General features: G+C 41.7%; 5 protein-coding genes and 1 pseudogene across 8 annotated transcripts; 5 read left to right on the top strand and 1 right to left on the bottom strand.

The window, feature by feature from the left end:
* The first annotated feature begins 525 nt into the window (after positions 1–525).
* Positions 526–1,750, top strand: LOC126625612 (mitochondrial outer membrane protein porin of 36 kDa-like; annotated as a pseudogene).
* Positions 1,751–1,767: 17 nt separating this feature from the next.
* On the bottom strand, positions 1,768–5,100 carry LOC126627224 (hypersensitive-induced response protein-like protein 1). Of its 4 annotated transcripts, none has more exons than XM_050296676.1 (6): positions 4,924–5,100; positions 3,162–3,369; positions 2,846–2,966; positions 2,633–2,724; positions 2,450–2,546; positions 1,768–2,359 (listed from the first exon to the last, which is right to left on the bottom strand). In XM_050296676.1, the coding sequence occupies exons 2-6, from the start codon at positions 3,348–3,350 to the stop codon at positions 2,004–2,006; spliced, it is 855 nt and encodes a 284-aa protein (XP_050152633.1). In that variant the 5' UTR covers positions 3,351–3,369; positions 4,924–5,100; the 3' UTR covers positions 1,768–2,003. The 4 variants fall into 4 exon arrangements, with proteins under 4 accessions (XP_050152633.1, XP_050152632.1, XP_050152631.1 ...); XM_050296675.1 differs by having other exon boundaries at positions 3,162–3,360; positions 4,924–5,099; XM_050296674.1 differs by lacking the exon at positions 4,924–5,100 and adding an exon at positions 4,488–4,643 and having other exon boundaries at positions 3,162–3,360.
* A 1,632-nt stretch (positions 5,101–6,732) lies between these two features.
* Positions 6,733–7,801, top strand: LOC126627502 (uncharacterized). The gene is made up of 2 exons (XM_050297079.1): positions 6,733–7,084; positions 7,236–7,801. Exons 1-2 carry the CDS (start codon positions 6,923–6,925, stop codon positions 7,677–7,679), a joined length of 606 nt encoding a protein of 201 aa, XP_050153036.1. The 5' UTR covers positions 6,733–6,922; the 3' UTR covers positions 7,680–7,801.
* Positions 7,802–7,911: 110 nt separating this feature from the next.
* On the top strand, positions 7,912–10,161 carry LOC126627501 (uncharacterized). The gene has a single exon (XM_050297078.1). It carries the CDS (start codon positions 8,122–8,124, stop codon positions 10,159–10,161), a length of 2,040 nt encoding a protein of 679 aa, XP_050153035.1. The 5' UTR covers positions 7,912–8,121.
* A 3,243-nt stretch (positions 10,162–13,404) lies between these two features.
* LOC126626991 (uncharacterized) lies at positions 13,405–16,444 on the top strand. Its single transcript, XM_050296404.1, has 2 exons — positions 13,405–14,013; positions 14,929–16,444. Exon 2 carries the CDS (start codon positions 15,677–15,679, stop codon positions 16,349–16,351), a length of 675 nt encoding a protein of 224 aa, XP_050152361.1. The 5' UTR covers positions 13,405–14,013; positions 14,929–15,676; the 3' UTR covers positions 16,352–16,444.
* A 2,864-nt stretch (positions 16,445–19,308) lies between these two features.
* On the top strand, positions 19,309–21,135 carry LOC126625611 (uncharacterized). The gene has a single exon (XM_050294659.1). The coding sequence runs from the start codon at positions 19,309–19,311 to the stop codon at positions 21,133–21,135; it is 1,827 nt and encodes a 608-aa protein (XP_050150616.1).
* Positions 21,136–22,730: the final 1,595 nt, after the last annotated feature.

Raw genomic sequence — 22,730 nt, 5'->3', positions numbered from 1 at the left:
TGACGTGAATGAATTTCCACTCAAATATACAAAACTGGATTAGAGCCAATGTGGCTCAGCCCAAACGGTCCAGTAAGTCATCTAAGTTTTAACGATTTTCTAAGGCTAGTTTATTATGTGCAATGTCGAATTTTGTAGTTTTAAGTGGTTATGAGCGTTTTTCTTACACCCAAAATCTTATAAACGAAATCGTAATGAGCTTGGTTTCAACTAATCTCCACCTCTTCCTTGCCTCTTTTGAAGTCCAACATCTTTGAATCATCAGAATTTCCACCCTTGTACGATCATAGTACTCTTGTGTATTAATTTGCCATCAATGAGGAAACTTCCTCACTAAATCCACATGCAAACGACAACAACAAAGTCTTATCATATTACGTGAGATCGGCTGTATGAATCCTAAAATGTTACTCCGCTCGGGTTTACGCTAAATCTACATGCATCCCACATTATATAATAAAACATATTTCTACCCATTAATCCAGATATTAATAACCTTGATCTCAATTGCTTCAACGACAAGCAATGAGTAACTACAACATTGGCGAGTATGCCAGAGGTTAAATTTACTCTGCAGTCTACACCTCCAGTTCTTCCTTCTTCTCTTTGTCTCCTCTTTTCCTTTCTATCAATCCTTAACATTTTCTTGTAATCTTGATCAGATCTTCTCTGCAAAGACTATGTTCATGAACCGCTGATTCGGTTTGATTCGAAATAATTCAACTGGATTAGTGATATGTCATGCAAAGGTTAATCTGTCTAATGGTCTATGATTTGCTTCTTCACAACATTACTTTTCTGTCAAGTATGCTGCAACTCTTTTTTTTTTTCGCGACGGTTTGATGGTTTCTGTGACTGTTGCAGTTGATCTGGTTGCTCCTGGACTCGGCACCCTATTCAGTTTTATCATATACCAGATTGTGGCAGGGTAAGAACTTCCTGTCATTTTCCATCGGGAATTGTTATTAGCACTCTGAAATAGTCATTATGCAGCGTTCATTGTGGCTAACAGGCGGAACTGCAATGCGAAAATGTTTTTGCTGCGGTTGCTGGAGGAATCGGGCTGATACGAAATCCCTTTAAGAGATATGATCCAGTTGCAAACTTTTCTGCCGTGAGAGGAGGCAGTTCTCTGATCTCCATCGGAACCGACCTTGCCTTCGACATATCTGCAGGAACATTAGACAAGTTCAATGCCAGTTTCAGCTTCAATAGCGACTTTGTTTCTGCTTCCTTGTCCCTGTGAGCAATCCTGTTGAGAACTTGGAGAAGATAAAATGTGTAGAAATATATATATATATATATTTGTATGTATGTATGTATGTATGTATGTATATAAAAGTCAGCATATATAACTATTTGAATATGCAGGGACAAGCTAGACACTTAGAAAGCTTCATGCTTCACCATGGTCAATCCCCTGAGCAACACAGCCCTTGGAGCAGAGTTGAAGCATAGCTTCCCAATCAATGATACTGCCCTCACCATTGGCGCCCAACACGCATTCTTGCCGTCTACAGTGGCGAAGGCTCGAGTTAGCAGACACGGTAATGTTGGCGTTCTTACGGCAGAAGGTGTTTCTGTCTATATCTGGAGAAGTGGATTTTATAGGCGTAAAGAGAAGCCCAAACTTTGGACTCTCTCTGTGTTAGGCTCTAAAATAACCTAATTTGTAAGCAAATTTTGCGGGTGTTGCGAATTCGAATACGATATGAAAGAGTAAAAAATGTGACATGTTTTTATGAAGAAATTCATGCACTCGACAAATAAAAACGCTTTTAAGTCTGTCTGAAAAAGGCAAAACTGTACAAGATTCATGTTTACACGAATAATTCTCTCATTGTATAAGATCATTATACGCTCACCAGAAATCGTAAATGCTCACATATACAGTATTAAACAATTAAACCATGAAAAGAAAACTATAAACAAATAAAGCACGTCGTAATGACCCAAAAGAAGTTCCTGCAGATGAGCGATAAAAAGCTTGTAGAAGAACCGGACTACTGATAAGAACCCTGAAGAAGTCCATCACGAATCTGAGAAGCTACATCCCGTACAGCACCAGGTCCATGGGGAATAAACACGGTGGAGGATTTAGAGGCAGCGCCGATCTCCTTCATGGTGTCAAAATACTGAGTGACAAGGACCATGTCCATGACATCCTTTGCAGTCGTCCCTGGAACATTGACGGAGAACCCCAGCACACTGTCTCTCAAACCATCTACAATTGCTTGACGCTGGCGAGCTATACCCAGCCCAGAGAGATACTTTGACTCAGCCTCACCTTCAGCTCGTTTAATTTGCAAAATCTTCTCAGCCTCTGCCTTCTCATTAGTTGCCACTCTCATTCTTGCAGCTGAAAAAATATAGAAAATATGGTAAAACAATTGAAACCAAACAGATCACATGTGCGGAACTGCATAAACATCGAGAATAAGACTCATACCAGCATTGATTTCATTCATTGCCCGTTTCACATGCACATCTGGTTCTATGTCAACAATGAGCGTTTGCACAATCTCATAACCGTATGCAGACATAGCCTGCAACGCAAGGAAAGCAACTTGGTTAAAAGTCGAGTTGTATTTAGACACCACAGTATTATTTGAATTTTGCTTTGCTGCATTACTTTTTCGAGCTCATCTTCCACTGCTTTTGCAATTTCATTCTTCTGCTCAAAAGCAGCATCCAGATTCAGCTTTGGAACACTAGCTCTAATCACTGCGATAAGGAAAAAGGCAAACTCAATCAACTACAAACACTTCTGATTAAAAAACACTAAAATACGTGTATCAAAAAGTCCATTATCTCTAATTTATTAAGAGGGATATTTAATTTATACCGTCGAAGACATAGGCCTGGATTTGAGACCTTGTGTTGGTGAGTTTGTAGAAAGCATCATCTGCTTTGTTTGCTAGAGCACGATATTGAATAGATGCAACGACGTTAACAAATACGTTGTCCTGAAAAGTATATAAAACAATCATTCAAGTTTCACATAAAAAGAACTTGAAATAAAAGACATGCAATGAAATTGCAAATTCAGTTTCTTATCTGAAAACAATGGAGAGTGTAAGCGTCCAATATTCAATTAAAAGAAATACAGAGGGCACAAGTGCTATGGATTAAGTCGTCTCCACTTATGAAAGTTGACACACCTTTGTCTTGGTCTCACAACGCACGTCCAATTGCTGCAAACGAAGAGAGAGATGACCAGCAAGCTGATGCCCAAGAAACCAAGGCAGGCAATGACATCCTGGCTCAAGAACATCCACAAACTTTCCAAATCTTTCCCTTATAGCTACCGTGGATTGATCAACTTGAACACAACAGAATAGATTACCCATGTTCTCTCCGCTATAGTACCTCCAAGAAAGATATACGTATACCAAGGTCATGTACATATATCAAAACTAAAGTTTAAAACACGGAGATTGATAGGTAGCCTTTTCTTGGTTAATAAAATAACCAAAAAAAGCTACTTCATATTATAAGCAAGTTTTTCTTCATAATGGTTATTCAAGTCTTTTGAATTTTCCATACTTCACGATACCTAATTGAACAAGCAGCAAAAGTACATATGATAAATCTTTGAAACTATACAGATCACGAGTTCAAGACCCAGAGTTCGCACCAAGAACCTGCCAACTCCAAATTTCAATTGATCTCAGACAATAATACTAGTACTAATCTCTGTGTGAGCGAGCTACGAGAGAGAGAGATTTATAATTCATATGTCAAGCAAAAGAGATAAAACAGAATCAAGGCATGATTGCAACATGGACATAATTCAAGTTGATCTTTCATAAAACTATCCTAAATTCCAACTAGATTATAAATAAAAAAAACGGGATTTTTAGAAGCAAAACACATCTAAAATACCGAGAACAAGAACGCAGACACTCCCAAAACTATTTAGTCACCTTCTAGAGAGAGAGAGAGAGAGAGAGACTTACAGTTACAGTTAGTATAACAGAAGAGGAGGACAAGAGAGGCAGGGAAGAAGGAAGAAAGATAGGAATGAGTTGACCCAAACAAGGTTAGATATATAAAGCTTCTGACAATATAGACTTGTAAATCTCTTCAAAAAGACCGCAGTCCAAAACCTTAGACGCAATAAAGAAATACCAACAACAACGAAGTCTTATCCAACTAAGTGGGGTCGGGACACAGTAAAGATAACTTAAAAGGTCAACGAGTTATATACCGATAATTCGGCACTAGGTATATAACTAAGAACACTTAATACCATGAGCTGTAACAACAACTTTACACAATTAAATCCCAAACAAAACAAAAATTAACATTTAAAAATTGCAAATCCCTACATAAAACAAACTAGTTGACTGCAAAACAAGCCTCAAAAACATCGTAAAAGGTGCTTAAATAGCAAAAGCATTGGCAGCAGTACATAGTTTTCATCAAGATACAACCAGGAGATAACTTATTATACAAAATCAAAGAACAAGAACAGACACACATACATCAAACGAATACAATTCCTCCCCCACAACATTCATCGCCACAGCTACCAGCTAATACTTTTGCCTTCTTAGCCACGAAAAAGACATTTGGGGTTCTGCTGCATTTGTTTCTTCATCATATTTTTTCGAGAATGCGATATTTTAAACTACGAAGAGGGATATTCAAACTCAGTACAACGGGTGGACGCACCAACTAGCCTAACCCACATTTTCAATTTTCACTGGCTTCACATATACATACAAAAAATCGAAAACCCATGTTGCAATTCAATAAAAAAACAAATTTTCCGGGAAAAAAAACAGAACTTTGCCGGGAAAATGTGGAGAGATTGTAAAAAGCGAGTAATGTCGATACGAATTGCTTAACTAAACGAAAATTGCAAATCGACCCGTCATCCAAAATTGAGAATTGCAGAGAAAGAGATGCGAAAGGTACCTTCTTTGCAAATTTTAGCAAATTGCAGCTGACCCTTGAATGCTTGAAGACGAAGAAAGATAAGAACTGCGGTATTTAAAATTGAATAAAAAACGGGGAAAGTGATAAGCTTTGAAGCAATTTTTGCGGATATGTTCTTTCAGCTGCAAAAGGGCCAATCAGCAATTTTTTCAAGTTTTTATTTGTGCTGTTTGTCTAAGGTCTAAAATATCGATATTATTCCAATATTTCCATCGAAATTTTCATGTTTTTGGACTACCGATATTTTAGACCTTGATAGGAACTCTATGTGGTACTAAGTCACTCATGTATCTTACCATGTAATGTATAAAGTGTAAAATATTGTACTAATTTATTATATATAAATGATTATGATGTGTTTAAACTTCTTTCATTAATTACTACATATTTTCTACATTCACAATGTTTGCCAGCTCGCTATATAATCAACTTAAATCAGTTAAATCCATCGTGCAATGCATTTCCTTTCAATTTTTTGTGATAACCTAATAGATAATTGACTAAATAAACATCTTGCAAAGTTTCAATAAAAGTGTCTAAGTTTTTCTTACAATTTCTGTGGTTTTTATTCAATTTTTATCTATATCGATAATATCTCGATATTTCCATCGAAATTTCCGTGTTTTTAGATTACCGATATTTCCGATATCAATATTTTAGACTTGTGTCTATCTGATCTAATTGTCGTCGTTTCAATTTCTGATACCATTGTTTCGACGATATATTACCACGTAAACTTTCTTATTAGAGTTCACAAATTGACACGTAGCTTCCAACTAGATTGCCAATCCACAAGTGGGCCAGGAAAGTCAACGCTCTCCTTGGTCCCGATGAATCATATTTTGTTTTCTTGATGCCGAAGAATTCTTTTATGTTACGTAACATTTAATGCCACGAAGATTTGATGGTCCAAATTAGTTTGAAGAATTGCTTGTATTGTGGTTGTGGTTATGTGAATTCAAGTTATCTAATGTTTGTTGCATTTAATGCTACGTAGTACTGATGTGTAATTCTCTTGATGCCAAATTTTTTTATTTTGTTTGAGAACATAAAAATGTCACACACAAAATAGGTGTCAGAAGATTTGAAGTCATTGGAGGAGGGCTAGCGTCAAAATGAAAATTAAGCATTCATGTGACCCTCCTTATCTAAATTAGAGACTTCCTACCCCATTTTCGGCTTTCCCCTTCCCCCTCAGAACTCATCTAACTACTGACAAAAAAGCGCTTTGTATTGGTTTCTAGTCACTATTATACTCTTTGTCCTTTTCTTTTTGAAGCAAAAGATATTAACACACACTAAGATATGAGTTAGTAGGCTAAGTTTCACAATAAGTTAGCAATAATATGGTTCAATTCGCCTTTAATGATAATCGAACATAAGGCCTCTCACTTATAAGTGAAAAAGAATACCACTAGACAGTATTACTAAAAGAGTTGTTCCCAAAATAAAAAGAGTAGAGGTCACTTAGTACTATAGTGAAATGATATTCTTTTTAATTTGTAAGTGAAAGTTCTTAGGTTCAATTCTCGTCAAATATAGACCATAACCAAATTATTTGTGGCTAGCCTATTGTAGATTTAACTCACTTGTCCACCCGTTAGTATAAATAATATCAATGTATTAATAAAGATGAGTAGAATATTCCTAAAAAGCAACATAAAATCTTCCAAAAGTGGGTTTTAATTGTTTTGGCATAGTGTTGGGCTTAGCTTCAAGAGTTTGATTCAAAAAATAGGCTGGAGTTTTGGTTCAGCCCAATTCCCATCTAATTTGGAAAAAAAACATTTCTTGTAATTTTATTGGATTTGGAAAGATAAAGCTATCACCTTTCATCAATTTGATTGGCAGGGACACAGCGACGTTCGATAACCAGACACAAAAATCCCCTTTCTTCTCTCTCTATCTCTCTCTCTCTCTCTAACATCCCACGTGGCAAGCCACACACGGAGAGCCGGAGCTTCGGTACACATCATCAATGGCGGTCAGTACTGCAGCATCTTCAGCTACCTGCAATCTCAACCACACCAGCAACTTCCTCTCCTCCAAACCCCACTTCAGTTTCATTTCTGGTTCATCCCGCAACTTCCCCGCCAAATCAAGGCCCTCAACGATCGTTTCCATGGCGCCCCAAAAGAAGGTAATTACGTCCACTCCTTCTCTGTAACTTCTGTTTGGCTACCAAGAAAGTATATTTATACCAAATTACGAATACCCTTTTGATTTTTGGTTAATAAACATATACCCTTTTGTTCGTTTGCTGAGAAGATGTGAATTTTGTAAATTTCCAGGTGAACAAGCTCGACGGCGGCTGGGAGAAGAAGTGGTACGGAGCGGGAATCTTCTACGAAGGGGCGGAGGAAGTGGAAGTCGACGTCTTCAAGAAGCTGGAGAAGCGGAAGGTCCTCAGCAACGTCGAGAAGGCGGGGCTTTTGTCCAAGGCGGAGCAGCTCGGGGTGACCCTGTCGTCGATTGAGAAATTGGGGCTGTTTTCGAAGGCGGAGGAACTCGGCCTCCTCAGCCTGCTCGAGAAGGTGGCTGGATTCTCCCCAGCCGCCTTGGCATCGGCGTCGCTGCCCATATTGGTGGCGGCTGTGGTGGCGGTCGTGGTTATACCGGATGACTCGACGGCCCTGGTGGCGGTACAGGCTGTGGTGGCGGGCGTGCTTGGGGCTGGCGCTGCTGGATTGTTAGTTGGGTCAGTTGTCTTGGATGGCTTGCAAGAAGCTGATTAAGTTTCTCACTTTTTTTTTTATAATTGTTTTTGTTTTTCAAATGTTCTCCTTTTGTAGGATAAAATTGAGAATTATGTCTGTGATATACTGAATTAGAGAATGAATCAATAACCGTTCTGAAATTGTTCGTTTCGCGTCGAGAAAATTAATAACTCGTCACATAAGAGATTCAACGCACAAAATCACTAACAAAACTAGTAATGAAAAACTCTTTAACGAGCAACACCACCACGAAACACGAACAAGAAACACAAGTTATGAACTTCTTGTCTAAAAGATTAAAAAAAAAAAACAGCTATGAAAATTTTTAGTAAATCAATGAAGTGTTTTTAGGAAACGATTAATATCCAACAGAAGAAAAAGAGGAAAGGATTAATGACATATTTAATTATCTTTTACGCATAAGTAGTTCATAAAAAAATAAGATATTGAAATCAAATGGATGATACGCAGAGATATACATCCAAGGAAATTGCTTGGACCACAAGTAACAAAAATCTTCGTCGCCCGCTTTAAAAAGGCAATATCAAGATTGCTTCTTCTCTTCATCCACAATATCCATTTCAATTTTGATTCCATGAAAACTGGGCAAGTGCAGCTCCTTTCTGTTCTGAAAGCATGCCAAAGCTATGTGAGCAATCTCTCACAACTCACAAGATCGGCGGCTGCTCGGACGCCTCTCGTCGGTCCTCCGGAGCTCAAACTACCGGTAACATCACAACTGTCACTGCCACAACCCCAATTAGCACACCAACCCAGCCCAACCCCCTCCGCGAAGGAGGTCCCGTACTCCTTCGGTAACCCCTGCCACAATCTCTATTTCCACGTGGTAGGCAACGAACCTGAGAGCCATGAGCATCTGAACCAACTGCTTCCGGAGGCCTGGTCCCACAATCCCCTAACCACCCTTAAGCTCATCGGTAACCTGCTAGACAACCACCACCTAACTGGAAAAGGCTACGACGAATTGTTTTACACGGCAGCGTTTTGGCTCTACCAGAACCACCCCAAAACCCTAGCGCACAACGTGGTGCCGATCGTCGGGTCTTTGGGGGCTTTTGAAAACATTCTTGAGGTTCTTTACGGCATTGTAGATGTCAATGCCAAGAGCAAGAGGACATCGAGGGAACACGATTGCTATTTTGAGTACATAAACTTGATACAGGAGAAGGCAGGCGACACGGGGACTAAAAGATGTATCGCGATGGCTAGAAATGCTGTCGACATGTATGAGCGTGACCCCAATTATCAATTGTTACACGAGAGGGTTTCGGATGTTTACGCTGAGTGCTTGAAATGTGATATCCAAAATTTGAAGGAATATGAGAAGCAGAAGCTGGATAATGACAATGATCCTAAGGACTCCGAGGTGTTGGAGTTAACCTCTGCAGCGAAATGGTGCCCTTCGGTTGATTCTTTCTTTGATCGCGCGACTTTGATATGCGAGAGCATTGCAAAGAAGGTGTTCCCGCGAGAGGAATTCGTAGAGGGTGTTAGTGTTGAGGAGGAGGCAAATTATGTGTCCAGGGTCCGAGAGAGGCTGATGAGTGAGGTTTTGGAGCCTTTGAGGGCAGCCATAGCGAAAGGCTATAAAGATAATACTCGAAGATGGCAAAGGTTAACCCCGAAGAGCAAGTTTGTGCAGACGGACTTTCCAAATGATTTTAATCCAAGAGTGTCAAGGTCAGCAATTGTTAAGTATTTGGAGGATGTCAAAGCTGGAGGCAAGTCGAAGATTGAAGCAGGTGCCATGCTTCCAGATGAGATCATAAGCAATGTGCACGACCACAATTATGGGCAACTGGCTGAGCATCAGTGGAAGGCAATGGTGGAGGAGATCTTTTTAAAAGAGGGGAAGTGGAAAAGCTGCTTGGCTGTGTGTGACGTCTCCGGAAGGATGTGTGGTAACCCCATGAATGTGTCATTGGGTTTGGGACTGTTGGTGTCTGAACTGGGTGAAGAGCCATGGAAAGGAAAGGTCTTCACTTTTAGTCGAAACCCTCAACTACTTACCATACAAGGGGATGGTCTTAAGTCCAGGTGCACGTTCATGAGGATGATGGACAACCAGGACTGGGATGGCGAAACTGATTTTCAGAAGGTGTTTGATTTGATTCTGAACGTGGCTCTGAATGAGAATTTGAAGCCAGAGCAAATGATCAAGAGGGTGTATGTGTTCACCAGCGACCAAGATTTTGATGATGCTTCGGGCGGTAGCTGGAACACAGATTATGAGGCAATACAAAGAAAGTACAAGGAGAAAGGGTACGGAGATGTGGTGCCACGCATAGTGTTTTGGGATCTGAACGATGACAAGTACCCTATGGCACTTCCTGCAGAACAAGGGGTGGCCACATTGGCTGGCTACTCCAAGAAATTTTTCAAGTTCTTCTTGGACAATGATGGGGATATTGGGCCCGACCATGTCGTGGAAGCAGCCATCTCTGGCGAACGGTACCAAAATCTGGCTGTAGTGGACTAATCTTTGATTTGAATTATTGCTCTTGTTTTCTAGTTAGGGTTTGGTAACTCTTTTTGAGTGTTATTGGATCCACTCTTTGTTTTTTCATTTTCCGTTCCTTTGCCCTTTGGGATTTTATGAAAAGAAAGCTTCAGTTGGCTTGTTTAATGGTTTGGTAATAGCATTTTATCTGGTTTAATTACTGCAAATTTGTGATTGCTAATTGTGCAGGATTTCAGATATGTGTAGATATATTCATAGATATGAACAAAATGATTTAAGTCGTTACATCGCGTGCAGTTTTAAACAAATTGGACATCAGTTTTTGCTTGAACTTTGTAATTTCATTTCTCTTCCTTCATGCCCTGGTGATCGGTATTTGTAGCAGCACGGCCGTAAGAGTGATCACTAAATTTGTGGGTTGTACTTGAATTTGTTTCCGAGAGGTACTTCGAACCATGTATTGTTCCGATACTGACTTGAATGTATGCAACAAGGCTCGAAGTTTTCGGTTAAACATATTTTCATTTTTCGTTTCTTGCTTGAGAAAGTTGGCTTCTTGTTGATTTATTTTTCAAATCTGGATGAGTTGTAAAGAACAATCATTTTTCAGTGTAACACTGGTGCAGCCAAAAAAAATGCCAAGACAGAGCGAAAAGTATGAAGGGTTTCTCCACAGGAGTTACAAAAAAGTATGAAGACAAAACGCTTGGAAACAAAATAGAAGAAAGCATAGTGAGTGAAGATAAGAAATTTTTATATCCCAAGAACACGGTCGCGTGTTGTTATTATGTACGAAAAATCAGAATAAAAGCGATCAAGTGCTTACTGTCTAATGTTATAACGCTCATATTTGCAAGAACTATATATAACATCACCAATCATGCTCTCTATTTTATGAGTTACCTAAAAAATACAATCCCCCGATGTTGGTCTTCTAGTCATAGGACAGTTTGCCCAATTTGAGTCACAAAAACTCCTTAATCATAATTCACTTTTGGAGGAAAATAACAGCCCTTGTCCAGGACAATTTTTCAAATATTAAAGAATCCGAAGTGCAGCATCCAAGTGTAGTTTTCGTGGTTGATGCATGACTTGGCTTAGAATATTGACATCATATGTGATGTATGGTCTAGTAATTGTGAGGTAATTATTGAAAATTTCGCCATGATCACTGTTGGTAAGTTTCAAATTTTGCTCCATAGGAAAATCAACGGGTTTAGATCCGGCCTCATTTGGTGGGGAAGATGGGATGAGTTATTTTAAGTTAAATTGGACTTGTAACCCAGCCAATATTTGGTGAGAAAAATTGTAACATGGACTGAATTGACTACAAATCCGAAATAAGGAAAATATAATGGGTTATGTAACCTAATCACACACATGGGTTATGTAACCTATCCCTACCATCAAACAGGCGTCATGCATTGTCCAAGATATCAAGAGTGTTTTTCCTTTGAGAAATTGCAATGCCGGCTTTTGATAGAGATTTTTCACGGAATAACCAAAATGATTGACAGCAGACAAACTCAGAAACCACTTCTATTGATTTCAAATCTCTAGGACCAAAGTGAAAAAATTATGTCAATCTCAAAAATTATTTTGACTAAAACGCCATGTCATCCACACATATCAATATAGCAGAAAAAGTGTCACCAAGTACCCTTGTAAATAAACAGTAATCTGCGAGAGATTGCTTGTAGCCAACTTTTTCTTTTGAATTATTCAACAACAACAACAACAACAAAGCCTTTTCCCACTAAGTGGGGTCGGCTATATGAATCCTAGAACGCCATTGCGCTCGGTTTTGTGTCATGTCCTCCGTTAGATCCAAGTACTCTAAGTCTTTTCTTAGAGTCTCTTCCAAAGTTTTCCTAGGTCTTCCTCTACCCCTTTGGCCCTGAACCTCTGTCCCGTAGTCACATCTTCGAACCGGAGCGTCAGTCGGCCTTCTTTGCACATGTCCAAATCATCGGAGCCGATTTTCTCTCATCTTTCCTACAATTTCGGCTACTCCTACTTTACCTCGGATATCCTCATTCCCAATCTTATCCTTTCTCGTGTGCCCACACATCCCACGAAGCATCCTCATCTCCGCTACACCCATTTTGTGTACGTGTTGATGCTTCACCGCCCAACATTCTGTGCCATACAACATCGCTGGCCTTATTGCCGTCCTATAAAATTTTCCCTTGAGCTTCAGTGGCCTACGACGGTCACACAACACGCCGGATGCACTCTTACACTTCATCCATCCAGCTCGTATTCTATGGTTGAGATCTCCATCTAATTCTCCGTTCTCTTGCAAGATAGATCCTAGGTAGCGAAAACGGTCGCTTTTTGTGATCTTCGCTAGATTGCTCCGGTCATTAGTGTGGATAAGTATATAAATGGATAGAGATAGGAAAGCAAACACAAGATGTACGTGGTTCACCCAGATTGGCTACGTCCACAGAATAGAAGAGTTCTCATTAATTGTGAAGGGTTTACACAAGTACATAGGTTCAAGCTCTCCTTTAGTGAGTACAAGTGAATGATTTTGTACAAATGACATTAGGAAATATTGTGGGAGAATGATCTCGTAATCACGAAACTTCTAAGTATCGGAGTGTGGTGTCGTCTTGACTTGCCTTATCTGTCTCATAGGTAGATGTGGCATCTTCTCTGAAAGTACTCTTCCTCCATCCAGGGGTGGTATCTTTAACTGGTGGAGATGCACAAGGTAATGTATCAATTTCACTTGAAGCTTACTTGTAGTCTCAGGCTTGGTCAAGCGCGATACAAACCATGTAGTAGGAGTCCCCCAAGTCGCCGAGCTAGGGGGTCTGCTGAAAGAGGTGACAGACAAGGTAAGCAATCAGAGCTCCGACTGATTGTTCACCTTCTCCCCATCTTGCAGCAGCATGAAGGATAAAGAGAAGAAAAATGAGAAGAGATGATATGAGATACTTTTACTTTTGAAGAAGTAACTTTCCACAGGCTTATTCTTGAACTGAGCTGGAGGGTTTTCTGGTTTCCTCCAGAGTATAAGGCCGACTGAAGAATTTGAGGGTCAAAACAAGTCCATCAAATCTAGAGTACGTTCCACCCTACTGATATGGGATACTTTTGCTTTTGACAGAGTAATGGGTGTATCGGCACGTGTGCTGTTACGCTTGTCTCCACATGCTTCCTTGTATCCTTCGCACTTGCCCTATCTGTTCCTCAAGCAGATGCAGAATCTTCCCTAGAAACATAAGATGTTGAAGATGAGTACTCGAGAGCAATGCCAGGTAAGTAATCAGGTAAGGGGTTCCAGGCAGTCAGTTCCTGGCTGGAAGCTTGATTCCAAGTGCTGATTGATTGCTCTCTTTCTCCTTGTCTTGCAGGTAAAAACAAGGCCAAAGGAAAAGACAGGGAAAAAGCATGATATGAGATACTCTTGCTTTTAACCCTGATGATATGAGATATTCTTGCTCTAGTATAGCTTGTTTGCAGAGGTATTATCGGGGGGAAAGAAAGCTGAATATTTCGAAAGGCTTCGTTGGGAGTGCCCTCTCAGATATGATGAAGGGTTGAGCATTTTTGCAGGTCTGCCTGTCCGTTGGGGATGGAGGTCGACATATATAGGAGTCTCCCTAACAACAAGTAGTAATGCTATTCCTTTACCCTGCTTGGTCATAGCACGGTAGTGGGAGCTGCCAGTTGCAATGGTACTGTTCCTTTACCCTCTCTTCGCTTTTGAGAAAGTAGTCATGTTGGGAGTCTGGCTCTCGAGATTCGGAGGACGGTGCCTCTTCGATTTTGGAGCAAGCAATCTTGTTGGGAGTGTTTTCTCGAAAGTGAGTAAAGGTTGGGCATGTTTGCTAGTCTACCTTGCCACGAAGCACAGAGGTTGACACACAAGGACTTTCCAATTATCCAGCAGTGGTACTGTTCCTTTACCCTTGTGGGTAATAATATGGTAGCTAGACCTTCAACATTTATGTGTCTAAACTTTGTTAGTGCTGTTTCTTTGCTATTCTTTTACCTTTCTTGGTCAGAGCGATGTAGTGGGAGCTGCAAGCTTCACGTGCTCAACTTTGGCAGAGAACTTTGGCAAAGTTATCTGTGGTACCCATGAGCTATTGTTGCGTGTGGGAAGTGGGTGATTGAACAGTAAGATTCATGTGCTTTCTACTTCACCAGAAGTCTTCGACAGAATGCCCATAATTTCTGCAAAGCTGAATGTGCGTGTGACAGGTGCTGACAAGGCTAGAAAAGTAGGTGCCTCTTCGATTTCTGAGATCGGCCCTCGTGGTCTCTGAGCAGCCCAGCTTTTGAGAAAGCGAGCGCCTCTTCGATTGATTCGGAGAACGATGCCTCATCGATTTTTGAGAAAGCAATCATGCTGGGGGTCTGGCTCTCGAAGATTCGGGGAGCAGTGTCTCTTCGATTTTTGAGAAAGTAATCACGTTGGGAGTCTGGCTCTCGAGATTCGAAGGGCGGTGCCTCTTCGATTTTGGAGCAAGCAATCTTGTTGGGAGTGTTTTCTCGAATGTGAGTAAAGGTTGGGCATGTTTGCTAGTCTACCTTGCCACGAAGCACAAAGGTTGACACACAGAGACTTTCCAATTATCCAGCAATGGTACTGTTCCTTTACCCTCTCTTCGATTTTTAAGAAAGTAGTCATGTTGGGAGTCTGGCTCTCGAGATTCGGAGGACGGTGCCTCTTCGATTTTGGAGCAAGCAATCTTATTGGGAGTGTTTTCTCGAATGTGAGTAAAGGTTGGGCATGTTTGCTAGTCTACCTTGCCACGAAGCACAGAGGTTGACACACAGGGACTTTCCAATTATCCAGCAGTGGTACTGTTCCTTTACCCTTGTGGGTAATAATATGGTAGCTAGACCTTCAAAATTTATGGGTCTAAACTTTGTTAGTGCTGTTTCTTTGCTATTCTTTTACCCTTCTTGGTCAGAGCGATGTAGTGGGAGCTGCAAGCTTCACGTGCTCAACTTTGGCAGAGAACTTTGGCAAAGTTATCTGTGGTACCCATGAGCTATTGTTGCGTGTGGGAAGTGGGTGATTGAACAGTAAGATTCATGTGTTTTCTACTTCCCCAGAAGTCTTCGACAGAATGCCCATAATTTCTGCAAAGCTGAGTGTGCGTGTGACGGGTGCTGACAAGGCTGGAAAAGTAGGTGCCTCTTCGATTTCTGAGATCGGCCCTCGTGGTCTCTAGGGAGCCCAGCTTTTGAGAAAGCGAGCGCCTCTTCGATTTCTGAGATCGGCCTTCGTGGTCTTTGAGCAGCCCAACTTTTGAGAAAGCAAATGCCTCTTCGATTTCTGAGATCAACCCTCGTGATCTCTAAGCAGCCCAGCTTTTGAGAAAGCAAACGCCTCTTCGATTTCTGAGCAGGCGCCTCTTCGATTTCTGAAGCTCCGTCGAGTGCAGATTTTTATAGAGGCTGACATTAAGTTCCAAAGCACACTTGAATCTCCACCAGTAGAAGCTTCATTCTTGCACTTCTAAGATCTTGATTTGTCCGACCTCTTCTCTCTTCAACACCTTTGAAAATGTCTGGCCCCTCCGACCGTCGTTTTGACTTGAACCTTGTTGAAGAGGCAGCCCCGCCTTCTCCAGACAACATATGGCGCCCATCCTTCGTCTCCCCTACTGGTCCTCTTACCGTTGGGGATTCCGTGATGAAGAATGATATGACCGCTGCGGTGGTGGCCAGGAACCTTCTCACTTCCAAAGATAACAGACTACTTTCCAAACGGTCTGATGAGTTAGCTGTTAAGGATTCGCTGGCTCTCAGTGTTCAGTGTGCAGGTTCTGTGTCTAATATGGCCCAACGCCTATTTGCTCGAACCCGCCAAGTTGAATCCTTGGCGGCTGAAGTGATGAGTCTCAAACAGGAGATTAGAGGGCTCAAGCATGAGAATAAACAGTTGCACCGGCTCGCACATGACTATGCTACAAACATGAAGAGGAAGCTTGACCAGATGAAGGAAACTGATGGTCAGGTTTTACTTGATCATCAGAGATTTGTGGGTTTGTTCCAAAGGCATTTATTGCCTTCGTCTTCTGGGGCTGTACCGCGTAATGAAGCTCCGAATGATCAACCTCTGATGCCTCCTCCTTCTAGGGTTTTGTCCAGTACTGAGGCTCCAAATGATCCCCCTCCGGTGCCTTCTCTTTCTGGGGCTCTACCGACTGCTGAGACTTCTCCTAAGCAACCTTTGTGAAGGCTCCGTCTTGTGTGTTTATTTTGACTCATGTATATGTACATATTTGTAGCTGATCGGGGATATCAATAAATAAGCTTTCCTTCATTTCAACGTATTGTGTTAAATACACCAAAGCCTTCTTCGCTAAGTTCTTTGAATTTTCTTTTGTTGAAGCTTGTATGTTGAAGCTTTCTGAGTGGAGCATGTAGGTTGGGGTAGTGTTCCCTTAATTTCCCGAGTGAGGAAAACTTCTCGGTTGGAGACTTGGAAAATCCAAGTCACTGAGTGGGATCGGCTATATGAATCTTAGAACGCCATTTTGCTCGATCCTGTGTCATGTCCTTCGTTAGATCCAAGTACTCTAAGTCTTTTCTTAGAGTCTCTTCCAAAGTTTTCCTAGGTCTTCCTCTACCCCTTCGGCCCTGAACCTCTGTCCCATAGTCGCATCTTCTAATCGGAGCGTCAGTAGGCCTTCTTTGCACATGTCCAAACCACCGTAACCGATTTTCTCTCATCTTTCCTTCAATTTCGGCTACTCCTACTTTACCCCGGATATCCTCATTCCTAATCTTATCCTTTCTCGTGTGCCCACACATCCAACGAAGCATCCTCATCTCCGCTACACCCATTTTGTGTACGTGTTGATGTTTCACCGCCCAACATTCTGTGCCATACAGCATCGCCGGCCTTATTGCCGTCCTATAAAATTTTCCCTTGAGCTTCAATGGCATACGGCGGTCACACAACACGCCGGATGCACTCTTCCACTTCATCCATCCAGCTTGTATTCTATGGTTGAGATCTCCATCTAATTCTCCGTTCTTTTGCAAGATAGATCCTAGGTAACGAAAACGGTCGCTTTTTGGTATTTCTTGATCTCCGATCCTCACCCCTAACTCGTTTTGGCCTCCATTTGCACTGAACTTGCACTCCATATATTCTGTCTTTGATCGGCTTAGGCGAAGACCTTTAGATTCCAACACTTCTCTCCAAAGGTTAAGCTTTGCATTTACCCCTTCCTGAGTTTCATCTATCAACACTATATCGTCTGCGAAAAGCATACACCAAGGAATATCATCTTGAATATGTCCTGTTAACTCATCCATTACCAACGCAAAAAGGTAAGGACTTAAGGATGAGCCTTGATGTAATCCTACAGTTATGGGAAAGCTTTCGGTTTGTCCTTCATGAGTTCTTACGGCAGTCTTTGCTCCTTCATACATATCCTTTATAGCTTGGATATATGCTACTCGTACTCCTTTCTTCTCTAAAATCCTCCAAAGAATGTCTCTTGGGACCCTATCATACGCTTTTTCCAAATCTATAAAGACCATGTGTAAATCCTTTTTCCCATCTCTATATCTTTCCATCAATCTTCGTAAGAGATAGATTGCCTCCATGGTTGAGCGCCCTGGCATGAACCCGAATTGGTTGTCCGAAACCCGTGTCTCTTGCCTCAATCTATGCTCAATGACTCTCTCCCAGAGCTTCATTGTATGACTCATTAGCTTAATACCCCTATAGTTCATGCAATTTTGTACGTCGCCCTTGTTCTTGTAGATAGGCACCAAAGTGCTCGTTCGCCACTCATTTGGCATCTTCTTCGTTTTCAAAATCCTATTGAAAAGGTCAGTGAGCCATGTTATACCTGTCTCTCCCAAAAGTTTCCACACTTCGATTGGTATATTGTCTGGGCCTATTGCTTTTTTATGCTTCATCTTCTTCAAAGCTACAACCACTTCTTCCTTCCGGATTCGACGATAAAAGGAGTAGTTTCTACACTCTTCTGAGTTACTCAACTCCCCTAAAGAATCACTCATTTCATGTCCTTCATTGAAAAGGTTATGAAAATAACCTCTCCATCTGTCTTTAACCGCGTTCTCTGTAGCAAGAACCTTTCCATCCTCATCCTTGATGCACCTCACTTGATTTAGGTCCCTTGTCTTCTTTTCCCTTGCTCTAGATAGTTTATAGATATCCAACTCTCCTTCTTTGGTATCTAGTCGTTTATACATATCGTCGTAAGCCGCTAACTTAGCTTCTCTGACAACTTTTTTCGCCTCTTGCTTCGCTTTTCTATACTTTTCACCATTTTCATCGGTCCTCTCCTTGTATAAGGCTTTACAACATTCCTTCTTAGCCTTCACCTTTGTTTGTACCTCCTCATTCCACCACCAAGATTCCTTTTGGTGTGGGGCAAAGCCCTTGGACTCTCCTAATACCTCTTTTGCTACTTTTCGGATACAACTAGCCATGGAATCCCACATTTGGCTAGCTTCCCCCTCTCTATCCCACACACATTGGGTGATTACCTTCTCTTTGAAAATGACTTGTTTTTCTTCTTTTAGATTCCACCATCTAGTCCTTGGGCACTTCCAAGTCTTGTTCTTTTGTCTTACTCTTTTGATATGTACATCCATCACCAACAAGCGATGTTGATTAGCCACGCTCTCTCCTGGTATAACTTTGCAATCCTTACAAGTTATACGATCCCCTTTCCTCATTAGAAGAAAATCTATTTGTGTTTTTGACGACCCACTCTTGTAGGTGATCACATGTTCTTCTCTCTTCTTAAAGAAGGTGTTGGCTAAGAAGAGATCATATGCCATTGCAAAATCCAAGATAGCTTCCCCATCCTCGTTTCTCTCCCCAAAACCATGGCCACCATGAAAACCTCCATAGTTGCCTGTCTCCCTGCAAAAATCACTACTTTTTCTTTTTGAATTATTCGAAACCAAAAGATCTTTTGAATTATGATGATATCCATCCTCATTGAAGTGATTGAATTTTTTTTTTCAACAGGAAGATGTTCAGGGATCTTGTCCCAAAAAAGAAGATTTTGAAATTAGATGGGAATTGCTTGGACTCCAAGTAACAAAATCATTGGTGCATAAATAAATGCAGAGAGAAGTATACGAAAAGGATCTCATCAATATATCTGTATATTCCCACACAATTCATTTCAATTTGGTGCAATGACGACAGGGCAAGTGCAACTCATCTCCGTTCTCAAAGCGTGCCCAAACTTTGCCGCCGCCGGTGGCAGCATTTCTCCATGCACAAGTCCTACAACTCTTGTTGGTCCTCCAGAGCTCAAACTCCCAACCTCACCACCACCTCCGCCTCGACTTCATTCAGAATACAAACGGGCTTGGGCTCGCACCCCCTCAGCGGCCAAGAGCCGCTTCCGCTCCTTCGGTAACCCCTTCCTTGATATCTTTTTCCATGCCGTAGGAGACACCCCCACCATTCGTAAGTATCTGAAGCAACTGCTTCCGTTCGCCTGGTCCCACAATCCCCTAACCACCCTCAAGGTCATTTGTTCTCTACAAAGGAGCTGTTTCACTGCCAGATTGTTTCACACCGCGGCATTCTGGCTCCACCAGAACCACCCCAAAACCCTAGCAGAAAACGTGGCGGCTTTTGCTGAACCAGGAAAGTTTGAAGAACTTCTCGAGGTTCTGTACCGGAATGTAGATGTAAATGGCGAGGGGATGAGGAGAATGGTGAGGACTCGTGAGTACGAATACCATCTGGAATTGATACAGGAAAAAGTAGACTGCGGCGGGCGTATTAGTAGTAATAAGAGAAAGGAGATGATGGACATGGCCAGGAAGGCTGTTGAGATGTACGAGCGCGACCCGAATTATCAGTTATTACACGAGCGGGTTTCGGATCTTTATGCTGAGTGCTTGAAGTCTGATATTCAAAATTTGAAAGAATATGAGAAGGAAAAGATGGCTGATGTCGTGGAGTTGAGGTTGACCACGGCGGCAAGGTGGTGCCCTTCCGTTGATTCCTACTACGATCGCGCCACTTTGCTCTGCGAGAGCATTGCGAGGAAAGTTTTCCTCCGAGAGAAATGCTCACAAGGAGTTAGTGTTGAGGAGGAGGCTGATTATGGGTTTAGAGTCCGAGAGCAGTTGATGAATGAGGTTTTGGAGCCCTTGAGGAGGTTCATGAAGCAATGCCTCTATGATGATGATTTTCCAAGAGAGAGGAGGTCCCATGCGGTTAAGAAGTACTGGATGGATATCAAAGCCGGTAAGTCCAAGATTGAGGCAAGTGCTATGCGTCCCGATGAGATCATATGCCATGCGAATAACCGCAACTTCGAGCAACTGGCTGACCCTCAGTGGAAGGCAATGGTGGAGGAGATCTATTTAAAGCAGGGCAAGTTGAAGAACTGCTTGGCTGTGTGTGACGTCTCAGGAAGGATGTGTGGGCACCCCATGAATGTATCCTTAGGTTTGGGACTATTGGTGTCTGAACTGAGTGAGGAGCCATGGAAAGGAAAGGTCTTCACTTTCAGTCGAAACCCTCAGCTACTTACGATACAAGGCGATGATCTTAAGTCCAAGTGCGTGTTTATGAGGAGGATGGACAATCAAGACTGGCACGGTGACGTTGATTTTCAGAAGGTGTTTGATTTGATTCTCGATGTGGCTGCGAATGAGAATTTGAAGGCAGAGCAAATGATCAAAAGGCTATATGTCTTCACCAGTTTTCAAGATTTTGATGATGCTTCGGTGAATAATTGGAAGACTGATTACAAGGCAATACAGAGAAAGTTTAAAGAGAAAGGGTACGGGGATGTGGTGCCACAGATAGTGTACTGGGATATGAATGACGACGATCTTATCCCATGGGTGCGCTATGCAGAACAAGGGGTGTCCAGGATGAGTGGGGACTGCAACGAATTTGTCCAGTTCCTTTTGGACAACGGGGTTTTTGGTCCCGACCATGTCATGGAAGCAGCCTTCTCTGGCGAACAATTTCAAAGCTTGGCTGTAGTCGACTGATTGTTTGTGTTGTTTTTTATTAGTGCAATTTATCTTCTCTTTCGTTTTTCGTTTTTCTTTTGCTTGGGGAAGTTGTCTTCTCGTTGATTTATTTCTGATATCGGTGTTAATTATAAAGAACTAAATGATTCTTTTGACTTCTTTTAGGTTGTTCTCGTTACATATAAACAGATCAAAATTTTTCGTGCCATACAAGTTTTGTTTCAACGAGAATTGGGATGTTTCGAGGTATCATTCTTTTTCGGTACAGACATTGTTGAATTCACGAAAGCCCGAAGGCAGCGGAAAACCCTTTGCTTTTCTTGGGTTTAGAGGAAACAGCTGCATACTTGTGCTTAGAGTTTCAGCTGTATACAACATTTAATTAATCACCTAATTAGTGTTAATATGTATCAATCAATGCGATACTAATTAACCATTTTACATAATCTAAATCCACAACTAAATAAAAGCAAATGCTAATTCTCCATGATTTGGAGGATAGCAGAACAAAACCAAGATTAAATATCAGAAATTAAACGAGGAAAAAAAGGGATATGGAAGTTAAATAGCCTAGATACAGAGTTTGATATGTGTTTGAACTCCGTCGATTACTTGCACGCCAAGTAACAAATTTATTGGTGATCAAGTAGTGTGTTGGTATTATCTTTAAATAACAGTCTCATTTATTCTCTCAGCCAAATTGATTGAAAGGGAAAAAAAAAATCAGACCTCAAATTTGATTCAATGAAAACGGGGCAAGTGCAACTCATCTCTGTGCTCAAAGCATGTCCAGGCTCTGTGCGCAATGTCTCACATCTCACAAGAACGGTGGTTTCTCCGACACCTCTTGTCGGTCCTCCAGAGATCAAACTACCGGTAACCTCACAACCGCCGCTGCCACAACTCCATATAGCACACATAGCCGATTCCAACACTGCGATGGCCAAGAAACCGGCCTCATTTGGTAACCCCTGCCTTGATCTCTATTTCCATGTGAAACCATACAGCTGTGGGACAGCCTTTAAACATCTGAACCGGCTGCTCCCGCTCGCTTGGTCCCATGATCTTCTGACCACCCTGAAGCTCGTCTGTAACCTAGTAGAAGGAGGTTACGACTCCTCTGGAAAAGGTGAAGATGAGTTGTTTTACACGGCAACGTTGCGCCAATTGCCGATTCGTTTGGGAATTTTGAACACATTTTAGAGATTTTGCTCGGGATTCCGAGAGGAGGAGGTTGAATAGGGGGAGCAGCTATAAAATCAAATTCGAGGACTTGGTTCAGAAAAAAATAGGCAAAAGAAAAAGTGAGCAGATTGCCAAGGCCAAGAAGGTGATTGAGATGTACAAGCGTGACCCCAACTTCCAGTTGTTGCACGAGCAGGTTTCGGATCTTTACGCTGAGCACTTGAAGTCTGATATTCAGAATTTGAAGAAATACGAGCAGCAGCAGTTGGACAATGCTTATGGTCCTACACAGTGGGAGTTGGAGTTAACCCCGACTGCAAGGTGGTGCCCTTCTGTTGATTGCTTCTTTGATCGCGCCACTTTACTCTGTGAAAGCATTGCAAGGAAGGTTTTCCCGCGAGAGGAATGTGCAAAAGATGTTTCTGACC

The sequence above is a fragment of the Malus sylvestris genome, chromosome 6, assembly GCF_916048215.2.
Source record: "Malus sylvestris chromosome 6, drMalSylv7.2, whole genome shotgun sequence".
Classification (NCBI taxonomy): Eukaryota; Viridiplantae; Streptophyta; class Magnoliopsida; order Rosales; family Rosaceae; genus Malus; species Malus sylvestris.
This window is presented reverse-complemented; position numbering and strand designations above follow the sequence as displayed.